This window comes from Microplitis demolitor, chromosome 1, assembly GCF_026212275.2.
Source record: "Microplitis demolitor isolate Queensland-Clemson2020A chromosome 1, iyMicDemo2.1a, whole genome shotgun sequence".
NCBI classification, from domain to species: Eukaryota; Metazoa; Arthropoda; class Insecta; order Hymenoptera; family Braconidae; genus Microplitis; species Microplitis demolitor.
In genome coordinates this window covers 5,269,704-5,285,960 of record NC_068545.1, presented here as the reverse complement: position 1 = coordinate 5,285,960, position 16,257 = coordinate 5,269,704, and the positions used below count along the sequence as shown (strand labels likewise).

General features: G+C 31.0%; 1 protein-coding gene across 6 annotated transcripts in view; it reads left to right on the top strand.

Annotated features, from left to right (window-relative positions):
- The window catches only part of LOC103576901 (epidermal growth factor receptor), a 39,411-nt gene that overhangs the window by 20,284 nt on the left and 2,870 nt on the right, over nt 1-16,257 (top strand). For 2 of the 6 annotated variants that reach the window (XM_053738750.1, XM_053738741.1), the window contains exons 1-5: nt 4,787-5,090; nt 9,568-9,905; nt 11,486-12,883; nt 13,199-13,331; nt 14,361-16,194. In XM_053738750.1, the coding sequence (XP_053594725.1) occupies nt 9,773-9,905; nt 11,486-12,883; nt 13,199-13,331; nt 14,361-16,194 (3,498 nt within the window). In that variant the 5' untranslated portion in view covers nt 4,787-5,090; nt 9,568-9,772. Of the gene's footprint in view, nt 1-1,896; nt 1,917-4,785; nt 5,091-6,770; nt 6,819-9,567; nt 9,906-11,485; nt 12,884-13,198; nt 13,332-14,360; nt 16,195-16,257 lie in introns of those variants that run through there. The other 4 variants (XM_053738749.1, XM_053738761.1, XM_053738747.1 and 1 more) reach the window with 4 other exon arrangements.

The window sequence follows — 16,257 nt, the reverse complement described above, 5'->3', positions numbered from 1 at the left end:
TATATTTTTTTTTTTTTTAAATTTATAAATTTTAATAAGTTTAAAATATAAATTATAACGTATATTCATAATACTCAAATTTACGTTCGTATATTCTTTAACGATAGCTTAAGTGTTTGGAAACGCTTTGAGTTTGCCGAAGCCGCGGTAGCAAAATGTTTAACGCGTCAGTACGGTTCTCATCATGGTCAATTTATCCCCGCGGATATTTTGTCCATCGCGTTTTGCTTCTCATCCGTAACATAAGTAATTATGAAAATCCTAAGAGACTTGTATTTTAATATTTTATTTTTTTAAATTATTATATATATATATATATATATATATATATTTTCTTTAGTTATATAATTTATGTTATGCTGCAAGGTAGAAAGTAGATACCTTGTATACAAAGTATACTTCATCATTCGAGTCCATGCTTCGGTTCTTGAATTTAAAAAAAAATTTTATAGATTCTAATAATGATCTAGATTTGTCTAATTTTTTTTAACGCACTACGCATGCGTTAGATTCTACATTGAGAGAACAATTTATTTGAGCCAAATAAGATTTGTTTCAAGCAAATAAAGGTCATATTTGAATATACTCAATCAATGTTCATTTAAGACAAATAAATTTATTTTTTTGAGTCAAACCCTGGTGGAAATTTTTCGTAATTTTCTCTGACAAAGTCTTTAGAACTTTAGAATTGAGTTTTTCAGAGAAAATTACGAAAAATTTCCACCAGGGAAGATTTCTTTTTTTTGAATAAAATGAAAATTCGTTTATAGTTGACAAGTCTGTATTTAGATGGTGGCGACTGTAACGCCATCAGCCGTCATATAATTTTTTTCAAAGATTTATAACCTATAAGGTAGAGATACCGTTTTTGGCCACTTTAGCATCAATTTTGGACACTTGAAAAACTTAAATAAGCCATAACCTATATTTATTTAGGTTTTTTAATAACTATTTTTTTCCTAAGAATAAAATAATAACTAAACATGTAAAAATTATATAAATTTATAACAACAAACAATATCTGATACAATTAAGCAAAACTCACGAGGAATTGTAAACGTATAATTCATTTAGTTATAATAGTACTTATAATCATACAATTGTAAGAACTTATGTTCAAATTTAAATATGTCAATAAAATAATTAAAAAAAAAACTTAAATAAAATAATTTGTAAAAGACGCAATGATGAAATTAATTTTCAAAATGTGTTCAGAGATACTTTTATCCGCTATTAAAATGAAAATTTTATTTTATACTTTTTTAAAAATTAAAATAAAGTATTAAATGTCCAAAAATGGAGTTGTGGCCACAAATATGGGTAATAGGGGTTTATAAACGAATATATATTTGATCGGAATAAATGATTGTGTTCAGTCAAATTGCCGAATGCATTTTTTTCAATAATTTCAAATAAATCTATTTCTTTGGCTCAAATAAATTGTTCTCTCACTGTAATATTGGTCTAGATTTGTCGAAAAATTTTTAACAGAACCCATGGACACCAGATTCTTACGCTCTAGATTTGTGTAAATTATTTTTATTAAACAAGTTCACCAATGATAACAATTAACTTCAAAAAATCAATTAATATAATTTATATCATGCTCTAAAATGGACAAGTAATAAAACAAACCTAAAACTCCTGGTTCGAATCTCGGCTCCGGTTCAAAAACTTTTTAAAAATTCTTTAAATAATTCCGTAAGAAAAATAATAATTTTTTTATGTTGTAAAATGGGCGGTAATGATTTTTCAATCAGATTTCGGTAAAAAAAATGATTTGAAATAAAATAATTTATATAAATATTATTAATTAAAAAAAAAAAAAAAATCTGTATAATTTTGAAATCAAGTTTCTATCGAGGCCAATTAAATAAAAATACTTCCAGCTGAAAAACTCCATCATAAATTATCTGGTAAGTTTGAATATATTTTCTAATCTTTATATATAATTTCCACAACTAAAAAAAAAATAATTCTATTAATAACAGTAATAAATAAATATAAACTAAATCCCATATTATTTTTCCATGGCAGTGTTACAAAAACAATTAATCACAATAATTACGCATTAGTTTTGTTACGTCAGCTTGTATAAAGTATTGAGATTTTAAAAGAATTACAGTTAGTTTCTGTAGCTAGAAGTGCTCAGTCAGTTATAAGTTGAAATGTTTTCATCGTCAAACACGTATTAAATCTCAACAATGACAAAACCAATCCCTCGATAAGCTCAAACTTCACCCACCAACGCACCCACACGTTAAAACTTTTCTCCTCAGCATTTTATATCCATATATACCTACAAAACATAAACATATATATTTAATCCGCCCACACACTAATGCACTACACGTTAGAATTTTGAATTTCAAAACAATCCAACTAAATTTGAAAGTCATCGATGACGCTCCTCTGTCATTCTTCTCTTTTTATTTATTTTACAATTAAATTTATTTTAATGAATTTTAATCGAACAACATATACATAAATTCATTATAAATTCAATCATTACCATTATCATCAAACAGTAACGACTACAATGCATCAAACTCTACTCAGAAAATACTTTTTACCAGCTTTCAAATGAAATAGATAAATACGTGATGTTTGTGAAAGAAAATTCAACAAAATAGAGTATAGATTACTTCATACATATTAAAAAAAAATACATATATATATTTTATATAAATGGGAAAGTTAAAATGCATACTGTGAAGATGAAAAAAAATCCAAAAAAGGCAAAAAGTGTCTGAAGACTCAAGATAATCTAACCACTAACGACGGTTGAATGTCAGACAAGTGAGAAACGAATCCTTGGCTTTTTTTGTGTAGAAAAATTTAGCTTTATTGTTCTCGGCATGTAATCCGTATTGGGTTTAAATTCTCCATATCTCACATGACTCCCGACTGAATGTGCCCTCATACTCAGCAGTTTCTCCCACTTGAGTCTCTGAACACTTAAAAAAAACCCAGAATTTAGTTAACTCGGGACTCAGGTCCATGCTCAGTTCAAGCCGAAGTCAAGATGGAACTAAATAGAAAAATATATACGTATATAAAACATAACGAATACTGAACCCGCCCAAATTTTTAGTAAAGAAAATGGTCAAACTACTTGAAGGCAACAATACCCTCACTCCAGGGGTGACGATCTATCCAAGGGTTTCGGGTCTAGGTCAAAAAGGGTCTTGAGTTTCTGATCGTATACTGAAAGATAAATTTCCTAGTATTTTTTTCTTACTAAATCATCTATCTGTTTCTTTACCACTACTACATACATACATACATACATATATATGTTTTTACACAGGTATATATATGTATTTATCCCCCTAACCCCCGAGGCACCTGCTGCAGCCCGCGGTACCCCTGAATCTCACTATTTAGTGATATAATATAAGGGTGGCATTGAAAGGCCCGAAAGTGGCCTTGAGAAAAAATAAAATAAAAAAAAAAAATATAATTTCTAGTGTTCTCGACTCTGCCATTTTGTTGAGTAGAGTGTAGCCGTGTTAGTCTGGTGATGTTGATGCTGCTGTTGCTTTTGCTGGTTCTGGCTCTTGGCACACATGTTAGAGAGATTATATATACTGGTACAGAAAACAAAACCTGTTTACACATCGTCGCGTTCGCCAGTTCGATTGCAAAAAGTATATCAAAACAAATTGATAAAAAACTTACTATAGTCATTAATTGCATTCACTCCTTCTCTCTTATAAATAATATATATTTTCTCTGATCCAGATGTTATGTTAATGTCGGGCTTCAACGCTCCCGCAAATATTTTTCGTTTACACTTTGCGCTCTGCAAAAAATATTTAAGTATTGCATACATTATATATATATATATATATATATATATATATATATATATATATATATATATATATATATATATATATTTACATCATTTAGTACTTAGATCTCAAAAGAATTAAGTGTTAATTTTATTTACAAATATATTCTACCAAGTGGTAGTATTTTAAGCCTCTCTGAAGGATATGTGTGAAGTTACACGTATACAGATCATCAAAACATACCGGTAATGAAAATAACAGCAATACTGTCTAAGTTTAAAGTCTAAGCGGATATACAAGGTTGAGAAACGTCGTAGTGTAAGCTTGTACTTGTTTTAAAAGAGTTAAGTAGAGGTAGAGTAATCTTCTCTTCTTTCTTCTTCTTCTTCTTCTTCTTAAGATCCTTGTTCTTGTGATCCTTCTTCTCCTGTCTGTATCATTCGTTTCACTCTGTAGCTGTAACCTCTCATCTGTAGATATATATGTATATATATATGCTGTAAAGAAATAAGAATAAAAAAAGATAGACAAGCACAAGGACTCTGTCTTGTTTAAAGTGCAAGTGAGTAAAGTAGATTACAGTAGGTTGTATAAGAGAGAAGAGATGAAGGTACATAATCAAACTATATTCTCGACACGCCTGTACAGCTTGTGCCTGTTGAACTCGTGTATGTATTAGAATTTCAGGTAAATAAGTAGTGGAAAAGGTACGGCTTTACCTGCAGGCTCCTTCTCTACCTCTACCTTTACCTCTACCATATTTACTCTTCTCTTCTTTACTCACTTTTAAATATAATGTGTGTGTTGGTTCTCATCGGTGATTGTAAATTGTGGATCGTGATTCTGTAGTTTCCGTATAGCAGTAGTTGTTGTTGTAGTTGTAGGTATGTGTAAGTGGTTGCTGGTGATGGTGGTGGTGGAGTAGAAAACCCAGAGAGAGGGATGCCAGAACCAAAAGGTTTCAAACTTAACTTGCTCTTACAAACACTCGATCAGCCAAGGTGAGACGGTACGCGCGCGCCGATCAAAAACTTTTAAATTTGTTTTGTTTTGTTTTTTTTTTTTTTTTTTTATTTTTTTTTTTTTTTGTTGAATTTTGAATTTGTGAATTTTATTTGGTTTCGTTGACAAATACACGCAATAAGTGTTGTGATTTTTTTTTTTGTTGATTATTTAGTACACGTGTTCATGTGCAATTTTAAATCGGAGTAAATAATTATTTTGTGCAATAATTAGTGTACTTGCTTTGGATATTAAATATAAAATTTAAAAAACAACAGCCGTAAAAAAAAGGTGAGTTTATATTTATACTGGCTTATCGTGAGCATAAAGCCTGTGGATTATTGATAAAAAAATTCAAATAAATAAACAAATAAAGTTATTAAATTTATTAATGTCACTAATATACTCTGCGTAGGTAAAAAATACTTGGGCAACAAAAATAAAAAGAAAGTAAGGATTCTTTAAATTCATATATATCATATATATTAATACAATGAGTGGGTTGACATTAGTAATTCAAAATTTTTCGTCCGCGACTAGACAAAGCCGGCGTAATTACTAAAACATTAACCGGTAATTTGTACAATTCTCTTAAAATATATATAGCTTATTTAAAATTATTTAATTACTTGAGGTATCGATTATTTATTAGTTATTACGCAAGCAGAGAATTTATTAAGAGACCGCGCAACGAGAAGATACGTCTGTAGCTGCTCGAGAATCGAGTCTCTTAAGCCCAGCCTCTTGAAAAGAGAAAGAATATAAATAAAATACGTGTGTATATATATTTGTCTCTGTTCAACACTCAAAAGATCCATGTTTACAAGACGGTTAGTAAGCTTGGAGACTTGAACGACGGGATAAGAAACCAACGGCATGCGTTGGCGGCAACTGTCCCTTTCAAAAAACATATATCTATTTTGCTTTTTCTACTCCATCATCATCATCATCATCTTCATCTTCTTCTTCTCAATATTTTTCTTCTTCTTCACCCATGATGTACTTTAACACGTGACATCTGCTGCAGTTTACCTTTCAACCAGATAAACTTTACAGAAATTCGCGTCTTCAAAAAACCGGCCCGTACCCTTTTTTTTTTTTACCTTTAGTTTACAAATTTTTTTACGTTTCAAAAGACTCTTGACAATTGATGTTAAATGTTGCTCGTTAAATTTTGTAAATTTTTCGTCCGTTGAAGTTGAATTTATTAGCGAAGTTGAGTTTTGGTGGAAACAAGTTTTGATTTTAAATTTTAAATTCCGGACAAAGTTTGTTACATTTGAATATTTTATTAAATGCTATTATTATTGTTATATATATATATATATATATATATATATATATATATATATATATATATATATATATATATATATATATATATATATATATATATATATATATATATATATATATAGATATATGTCGGTAATTGTTGATGATGTACGTAATACGAAAGATGCTGAAAGGTCTTCTTGAGACTCCAGAGTCCCCAGGTACCGAGGGAAAGGCGCTTGACGTCAGCATCAGGAATGAGGTTAACCTGAAGGTAAAATCGAGCGGTTACAATTGCACGTGGTGGGTTTAGTTTGCTGTCCAATACAACGACATTACGTCGTCTTATCGACTATGTTGTTATTAAATTTTTCTAAACTCTATCGATGGTAATTTAAATCTATCGAGTACTCGAGTGCATTCGGTGCGGGAAAAATAAATTTAATTTCTAATGGAATTTTTTTAAAACTACATTTCCACTAATCGCTAATGGATGAAATACCTCCCGATAAGTTCTGATAATTCGGCGCCGAATATCGAGTTTCGAAAAGTCTGATAATTTTGATAACGCTGCGAGTTATTGCTTCGGGTTTCTTCGGAGCTGTTTGTTATTATTTTCATTTGAGAGAATTTCTGACGGTGCTTCGGGCTAGCGTTTAACGTAGTCGTGATGTAGTTATATGGCGGCGTAATAATATAATGTGGAAGAATAAGAATAAGAAGAAGAAGGATAAGAAAATGGAGGTAAAGTAATATATCGGCGTGAAGAAACTCTAAAGTTCTCTATATACATACTCTTTGTTCTTTACTTGTTCTTGTGATGGTTAGGTGGTAGAGATTATATACGTCGACGAGAGTAGAAGACCACGTCTGGAACTGGATTCTGGATCCAAGCACGATATCTTTCACTAGGATCTTCGTGCCTAAACGTTTCTGCGGCCCCACACTCGTTTCTTTTTATGTTTATTTCATTTTTTTCGACTTTTATTTGGTTTCTTATACCTCGACATTTTGTACATTTGATATTTTTTAAATTTATGTAAACATAAGTAAACACATCAGTCCTTTTTTAAACTCTGCAATAATAATAACAATATATTTTTCATTTAAAAATTCAGAAAAAATTTTTTTTTACATCAAATTTTATTTTGAATCAGTTTTTAAAAAATTTTCGATAATTTTTGCCAGAAATTTTTGAAAAAAAATAAAAAAATTTTTATTTAAAAGTTCATGAAAATTTTTTTTCTCTCAAATTTTATTTTTAACTAAATTTTTTGTCAGAAATTTTTGAAAAAAAATAATAATAAATTTCTTATTCAAAATTTCATGAAAATTTTTTTTTTCTCAAATTTTATTTTTAAATAAATTTTTGAAAAAAATTATTCTTAGATTTTTTTTCAGAAATTAAAAAAAAAAAATAATAAATTCCTTATTCAAAAGTTCATAATAATTTTTTTCATTTTAAAATTTTAATTTTCAAATGAATTTGACAAAAAAATGTCTTTAATTTATATCAGAAATTTTTGAATAAATAAATAATAATAAGTATCCTTTTAAAAAATTTGTAATGAATTTTAAAAATCAAATTTTTAATTAAAATCTATAATTTTTTTTATAAATTTTCAAATAAATTGACATAATAATAATATCTTAAAAAATTCATTTGAGGAAAAAAATAATCAGTAATCTCATAAAATAAAAAAAAAAGTGTTATCAGTCAATACAATCATTTAACAAATGTAAATATAAATAACACATATTCTAATCAATAATGAAAAAAAAAAAAAAAAAAAAAGGAAAAATATCTATATCATGTATTTCACGCTACTGATGTCACATCTAATTGATAAAAAAGTCGTCGCGCTATATAAAATATCACAAGATACCTTATACATGCAAACCTCATCAGAAGTGAACGTAAACGTACAAACATAAATATAAATGCTAAACTCGTAACTATACATACATATATACTTATATACATATGGACACTTATTAAAAATAATTACACAAATAAGCGTGTTAATAAGTATATATACATAATAACTTTACGGAATAACAACGAGGATACAATATGCAATAGAAAATAATTTATAAGTATATATAAATATAAATTCCTACAATGGTGACATCATCTTACTCTGCGTAGTATTAACTACGCCAGGACTTAGATGGAGCGAAAGAAACCTGATGTTCGATTACCGTTTACCAAATCCTCTTAAAATGCATTAATTATATTTTTTAAAATTCACTCTTAATATTTTACCCCTATTATAATAATAATATTTATCGAGATAAATAAAATAAATCGTTATTACATAAAAAACATACAACTTTTTCGTTATCAAGGCTTGACAGTATCTCGGTATATAAACTTAAGATGGTGTTAGGATGTAACTAAAATTCCCCTTGCAGCTGATAAGTTTTAAAGATAAGTGAAAAGCTAGTATAGTGTATAGGTAAATGCAAGGCGACATGAAAGTAACAAAATCATGTCCACATATGCACTTTCTCTTTATATATTATATACATATATATATTTTTAAAACTTGTACAATTTAATGTTCAATTAAATATTTATTATTATTATTATTATTTTTTTTTTTTTTAAAGATTAGTAAAAAAATGGAACAAAAGTAATTTCTAAAAAATTTAATCCCCATAAAATTTTCAAACTTTCAATTTTAAAAGAAAAATTTATTACTAATTTTTAAATAAAAAAATTTATCTTTACTTGAGTAACTTATTGTTAGAATAATTTAAATCTTTATGACAGTATTGAAAAAAAATTACAAAAAATTTTTAAAAAAATTTACACTGAAAAAAAAAAAAATTTTATTAAAAAAATTTACTTGACACAAGAACATATATTCTTGATAATTTTTAAGAATATATAATTTTGTCTCAAAAATTCGTAGAATTGAAGGAAATAATTTTTATTTAATTCAAGTAAAGCTATTCTTTTGTTTACTCATAATATAATATCAAATTCATAAAGTAAGAAAAATAATTTTGATGCTCTTTTCTCAAGAAATTGATAATTAATAATAATAAAAAATATTTTCAACGGATTTCTTGAACCAAAAAATTCTTGTTTGGAAAATAGTATTTTTTTTCTCAGTGTATTATTTATTTAAAAGTTGCGTAACAAATTGGAACAAAATTAATTTTTAAAAAATTAAATTCCCATAAAATTAAAAAAAAATTTATTACAAATTTTTAAATTAAAATTTGCCTTTATTTACTTCAGTAACTTATGGTTAGAATAATTTTAATCTTTATAATTATTAAAAAAAAATTTTTTTTAATAATTTATTATTTATTACAAAGTTCAGTAACAAATTGCAACAAAAATAATTTTTAAAAATTTGAATTTAAAAAAAAACCCAAATTTTTAAATAAAAAATTGACTTCCATATGTATATCAGTTACTTGTAAGAATAATTAAAGTATCAAAAATAAATAATTAATAAAAAAAAATTATTTGTTACAGCAAATGGCAAAAATGAAGACATAAATAAAATGGGCTCATCGGCGATAAATCTACTGGTAAAAATAAAATTAAGTGTTAAAAAAAGTGAAAACACTCAACAATTAATGAAGGGCATTGATAACTCTGAGTACGGTCGCAAACGATACAGATATTTCTGTAAAGGTGATAAGTGCGTAAATTTTTTTAAGGGCATGTGAGGCTCAATATGTGCCACTATCGACACTCCACATCATGGGCGCTGTCGACATTTCACATTTGCGCCACCTTTTTATTTATTGTCATCGTAGGTAGCAATAATGTCCTCGGCGATCTCAATTCCGAGTTCGTCAAAGGGAAAAGTAAGTTTTGCGCAATAACAATACCAACAATATTTACTTATCTATTTTAAGTTTAACTATTTAACTACTTATAAATATTCTGGGTACATTGACGTTCATCTAATAGATTTATGAAAAAAAAAAAAAAAAAAAAAAAAAAGATAAATACTGTAGAGCTGCATTAGCCACAGCTTCATTTTAAACCGTGAAATAAAAAAATAAAAAAAAATTATTTTTTTTCTGACTCAGAACTCTCAGGTAGAGTAAAAATACCGTTGGTTTAAGTGCTTTACCTGAAGAACAAAATCAACTGAATTTATTATATTTAAGTAATTCTTAAAAAATATTATTTTTATTTTTAAGTATTAAAATTTTTTTAAATACCAAAAATAAATAATAATTATAATTTATTATTTAAAGTGGATGTTTCGCTAGTAATATTATTTAAATTATAAATTCCACGCGAGTACTTTCGCGGTAAACATGAATATATCGTGCAACTGAAGAAGAGTTCACGTACAAATATATATACATATACATATATATACGAGAATTAATATCACACCTGAGGGTAAGAGTTTAGCTCTTGTACTTAAAGGCTCGTGCACTATAGCTTCATACCTTCCATATCTATATTTTTCACATACATTTATATAGCTGCATAAATATATATATAAGTATAAGTATAAGTATAAATGCCTGTTGTATATGTATGTATGTATACAACCCTGGTATTTACTAAGCTCGAGGTGAGATCCACGAGTACAAGAGGTGAAAGACACAGTAGAGAGGGAGTACGACGACCGACGCGAGGACGAAGGTGAAACGTAAGATAGATGACCGCAGGCAAACCAAACTATAGTTACTTCTTCTTCTTATCCTCATCCTCATCCTTATTCTTTTACTTATTTTCCTCCTCTTCCTCCTCTATTTCTTCTGGTTCACCAGCAAGAGCAAATCCTCGCGTAGATGCTCCAACAAAGCGCATTCCATGTTGCACCATTTCTTTTCTCAGTTCATCATGTCCGAACGACTTTAAGGAATTCCGCTTTTCTTCACGATACTTTTTCCTTTCCTTTACCTTATTTTATTTAACTTATAGAATACCAATTACTTTCTCATAAATTATTTTAAAAAATTTAAAAAATATTTTTAAACAACCGTTAAAATAATAAAACAAAAATGGTACCATTCAAACTCGATTTACTTTTAAAACAACATATATATGTATATACAACAAATGTAACGGTATTCATTACTTTAGGCCACCATGCATAAACATATATGTACATTCTATATATATATAGCAGTAAAGTAAGTAAGACATACAAGCTAGATTTTATGAAAGTGGTTCGCCCACTCGTTACGTGAGTGCTTAGCCAGCAACGTACGCTAATGTCTACTTAAGAACAATCAGTGCGTTTTTTTTAGTGAGCCATAAGTGGGCATATTTGTCATCCTCATTTTAATTAGCCTTTCGAAATTCACTTCACCCACTTGGCGTCGCCCAAGTATAGATAAATAAATCCTAAATTGTCAATATATACAAAAAAAAAAAGAAGGCGTAGAATACATCATTTAATAAAATAATTTTTTTTCAGTATGCATCGGTACAAATGGAAGAATTTCAGCCCCATCAAACACATTGCACCACTACCGTAATCTCCGTGACCGGTATACAAACTGTACTTATGTCGACGGTAATCTGGAGATAACGTGGATACAAAATGATACCCTGGATTTAAGCTTTCTGCAATATATACGAGAAGTAACTGGCTATGTATTAATAAGTCACTGTGATGTACGTCGTATCGTGTTGCCACGGTTGCAAATAATACGCGGTCGTACCTTGTTCAAGCTAAATATCCATCCACATGAATTTGCATTGATCGTAACGATGACTGGAATATACAATCTCGAATTACCGGCACTGCGTGATATTCTCGCTGGCAGTGTCGGTATGTATCACAATTACAATCTCTGTCACATGAAAACGATAAATTGGGATGAGATAATAAGTGGCCCGCAAGCTAAATACGTTTATGTCTACAATTTTACCTCACCTGAACGTTCATGTCCAGCGTGCGACCCGAGCTGCGTCCAAGGCTGCTGGGGCGAGGGTCCAGAAAACTGTCAAAAGTTTTCCAAAACAAATTGCTCACCTCAGTGCTGGCAAGGACGTTGTTTCGGTTCACAGCCACGTGAATGCTGCCATCTGTTTTGTGCCGGTGGGTGCACTGGTCCCAAACAAAGCGACTGTTTGGCTTGCAAGAGTTTTATGGACGACGGAGTTTGTACCCTCGAGTGCCCGCCAATGCAGACATACAACCCGACGACTTATTCCTGGGACGTTAATCCTAACGGCAAGTATGCGTATGGAGCCACGTGTGTTAAAAAATGCCCAGAGCATCTTCTTAAAGACAATGGAGCTTGCGTCAGATCATGTCCGCCGAAGAAAAAGGCCAAAAACAGCGAATGCGTACCATGTGATGGTCCCTGTCCTAAAACTTGCCCTGGTGTCAACACCGTTCACTCCGGAAATATCGACAAATTCAAAGACTGCACAGTTATTGATGGTTCTATTACAATAGTGGACCACACTTTCACTGGGTACCAAGACATCCTCCCGAACTACTCGTTCGGACCAAGATGGGAACCGATGCATCCAAATCGACTTGAAGTTTTTCATACGCTTAAAGAAATAACCGGTTACTTAAATATTCAGGGTTATCATAAGGACTTTACCAATTTGACATACTTTAGAAATCTTGAAATAATTGGCGGAAGACAATTGACTGAATACTTTGCCTCGCTCTATGTCGTACAAACTGCTCTAGTTTCTTTTGGACTTCGATCTCTCAAGAGAATAAACTCGGGGTCTGTTGTTATTTTGGAAAACAAGAACTTGTGTTACGCACAAAGCATACATTGGAACAAAATAAGGAACTCATCTGAACATGATACTTTGGTGTCCAACAACAAAAATGAAACCTTGTGCAGTAAGTTTTTAAATAATAATTTATAATTATTACTATGATTACATTAATTATCTAGTCCAACGTGGACTTTGCCTAGAAATCAAACGTCCGTTTTTTAATGCCTCATTTCGAAACGTTTTACTTGATAACATATTAAAGCCTTATATTAGTTATAGATTTTCATACATCCGTTAAAGTTTTTAAGTATACGTTTTTAATTATAGATTTCGCGAAAACGTTTATGTAAATTTATATCAGACACTTTTTCTAATAGTGTTAGAAATTTTTAGAAACTAGCAAAGTAAAACTATAATTTATTACTTAATGTGATTACAGAACAAGAAGGCCAAGTTTGCGACGAACAATGTTCAGATGCAGGTTGCTGGGGTCCAGGACCATCGCAGTGTCTTTCGTGCAAAAATTTTGTATTCGATAATGTCTGCTTAGAAAACTGCAGTGTCATATCTGGGTAAGTTGATAAACTCTATATGGAAAAAACAGTTCTGTAAAAATGACAGAAAAATCTGTAAAGTTTTCAGAAATTTCTCTGTAAATGAACTTTGACAATTGAACTTTACCAATCTAAACTTGACAATTTGAACTTTGGTAAATTTGACCTTTGGTAAATTTAAACTTTTGTAAATTTGAACTTACCTTTTTTCTCAGGTTTTGTAAATTTTAACTTTTGAAAATTTGAATGTTTTATATGTCCACGTACACAAAACCTGAGAAAAAGATAAATTCAAATCATCAAAGTTCAAATCGCTAAAGTTTAAATTTACAGAAGTTCAAATTGTCACGTTTAAAGTGTAAAAGTTCAAATTTTCGAAGTTCTTTAGTCATTTTATTCGAAAGTTGATGGCAACTTTAAAATTCAATTTACCCGAAATCTGCTGCGGGAATGTAATGAAAAATTTACAGCAAAAGTTTAAAAGAAAAATATTCGGTTAAATTTTCGACAACCTACAGTATTTTACCTTTATATTGTAGTCAAAAAACAGATTTATAAAAGTTGACGAATAATTACTATCAAATTGAAAGGCAACTTGTTCAGCAGTTTGTGTGAACTTCCGGAATTTCACGGAAAAATAATAATTTACCAGCTACAAGGCAAATACCAAAAATCTTACCAAAAAAAGTACCATCATCTTCATCAATATATGTAACAATTACAGTATCATAAATTATTTTTTTTTTATATATAATCTACTGAAAAAATATATAATTTTCGGATAACTTACAAAAAAATAACATTTTATCTGTAAATGTTACAGATAATATCATCAGTAAATTTTACAAATTTTTTTACAGAACAATATTTAAATAGGTCACAGGTTTACAGAACTGTTTTTTCCATGTAAAAAAAATTTTGTTTTTATTTAATAGTGCGTATGTTTTTTGTTTAAATTGCATACGTGTCAGGATCGGAGGTAAAATAAATAAAGAAATATAAATTTGAATGATGATAACAATATTCGATTTATTTATATTATTACAGAATATATCAAGCAGGTTCCCGCGAATGTAAGAACTGTCACGAGGAGTGCGATGGCACCTGTAACGGACCTAAGGCCGAGAACTGCAATAAATGCAAACACGCGCGCGACGGCCCGTTCTGCGTAAAAGAATGTCCGACTTCTAAATATAACGATAACGGTGTATGCAAACCTTGTCACAAGAACTGCGTAGGCGGTTGCGAGGGCCCGGAAAATAATATCGGCCCAAATGGCTGTCACAGCTGCGAAAAAGCAATAATGAATAACAGCAGCGTGCCTGAGGGATGTCTCCAGAAGCTCGACAACTGTCCTGAGGGTTACTTTTACGAATGGGTCAGTCCTCAAGAGAAAGGTCCCCTGAAGCTGTTGGCGGGTAAGGCTGTCTGCAGACGCTGTCATCCGCTCTGCAAAAATTGCACCGGGTACGGAACACACGAGCAAGTGTGCCGTGAGTGTGTCGACTTTAAACTCGGTGAAAATTGCGTACACGACTGCCCGGAGAACAGCAATTATATATTACCCAACACTAATCCAAAAATATGTATACCCTGTGCATCCGAGTGCGACGGCTGCTACGGTCCAGAGTCTCATCAATGTTACCGCTGTCGCAGCTTCAAAGTTCATCTCGATACCAAAGTATCCAGCAATGTCACTCTTTTTAACTGTACCAACACATGTCCAACAGAAACTTCCTACAAAGTTACGTCCGAAGACGGTCGCGATACTTATTGCGAGTCTCAGACACTCAGTTCTCAACTGGAACACGAAATAAAACCCATGATTTTGGGTATTGTCAGCGTTGTTCTGCTGATTATTATGATGATCGGGGCGATAGTGCTGTGCCGTTGGCGTATCAAGAGTAAAAACAAAGAAAACACGGTTAAGATGACCATGGCCCTGACTGGTCTTGATGACAACGAACCTCTGAGACCCACGGGATTGAAACCAAACCTCGCGAAACTTAGAATTATAAAGGAAGAAGAGATGCGGAAGGGCGGACAACTTGGATATGGAGCTTTTGGTAATGTTTATAAAGGTGTATGGGTACCGGAAGGTGAAAACGTAAAAATACCTGTTGCCATAAAAGTTTTGCATGAAAATACTGGTGCGAATACTTCGAAAGAATTTTTAGACGAAGCTTACATTATGGCTAGTGTCGAGCATCCTAATTTACTGCAGCTTCTCGCAGTTTGCATGACGTCGCAGATGATGTTGGTGACGCAGTTGATGCCACTGGGATGTCTGCTGGACTTTGTAAGAACTTACAAAGATAAAATAGGCTCGAAGCCGCTGCTCAATTGGTCAACACAGATCGCACGTGGTATGGCATATTTGGAAGAACGGAGACTAGTTCATCGCGATCTTGCGGCGCGTAATGTTTTAGTACAGACGTCAAATTGTATTAAGATAACAGACTTTGGTCTTGCTAAGCTGCTGGATATAAACGAGGAGCAGTACAAGGCTGATGGGGGTAAGATGCCCATAAAATGGCTGGCTCTTGAGTGCATTCAACACCGAGTTTTCACCCACAAATCCGATGTATGGGCATTCGGTGTCACCATTTGGGAAGTTTTGACCTACGGAGAACGACCTTATGACAATGTACCTGCGCGGAATGTACCAGAGTTGCTAGAGAAAGGCGAAAGATTACCGCAGCCAGCAATTTGTTCAATAGATGTCTATATGATTATGGTTAAATGTTGGATGCTGGATGCTGAATCACGACCGACATTCAAAGAACTTGCTGATGAGTTCGCTAAAATGTCAAGGGATCCTGGCCGTTATCTTGCCATCAAAGGTGATAAATATATGAGACTGCCTTCTTATACATTACAGGTTTGTTTATTTTTATTTTTATTCAAATTTAATTTCACTAGTTGTCTAGTGTTATTTTATTTA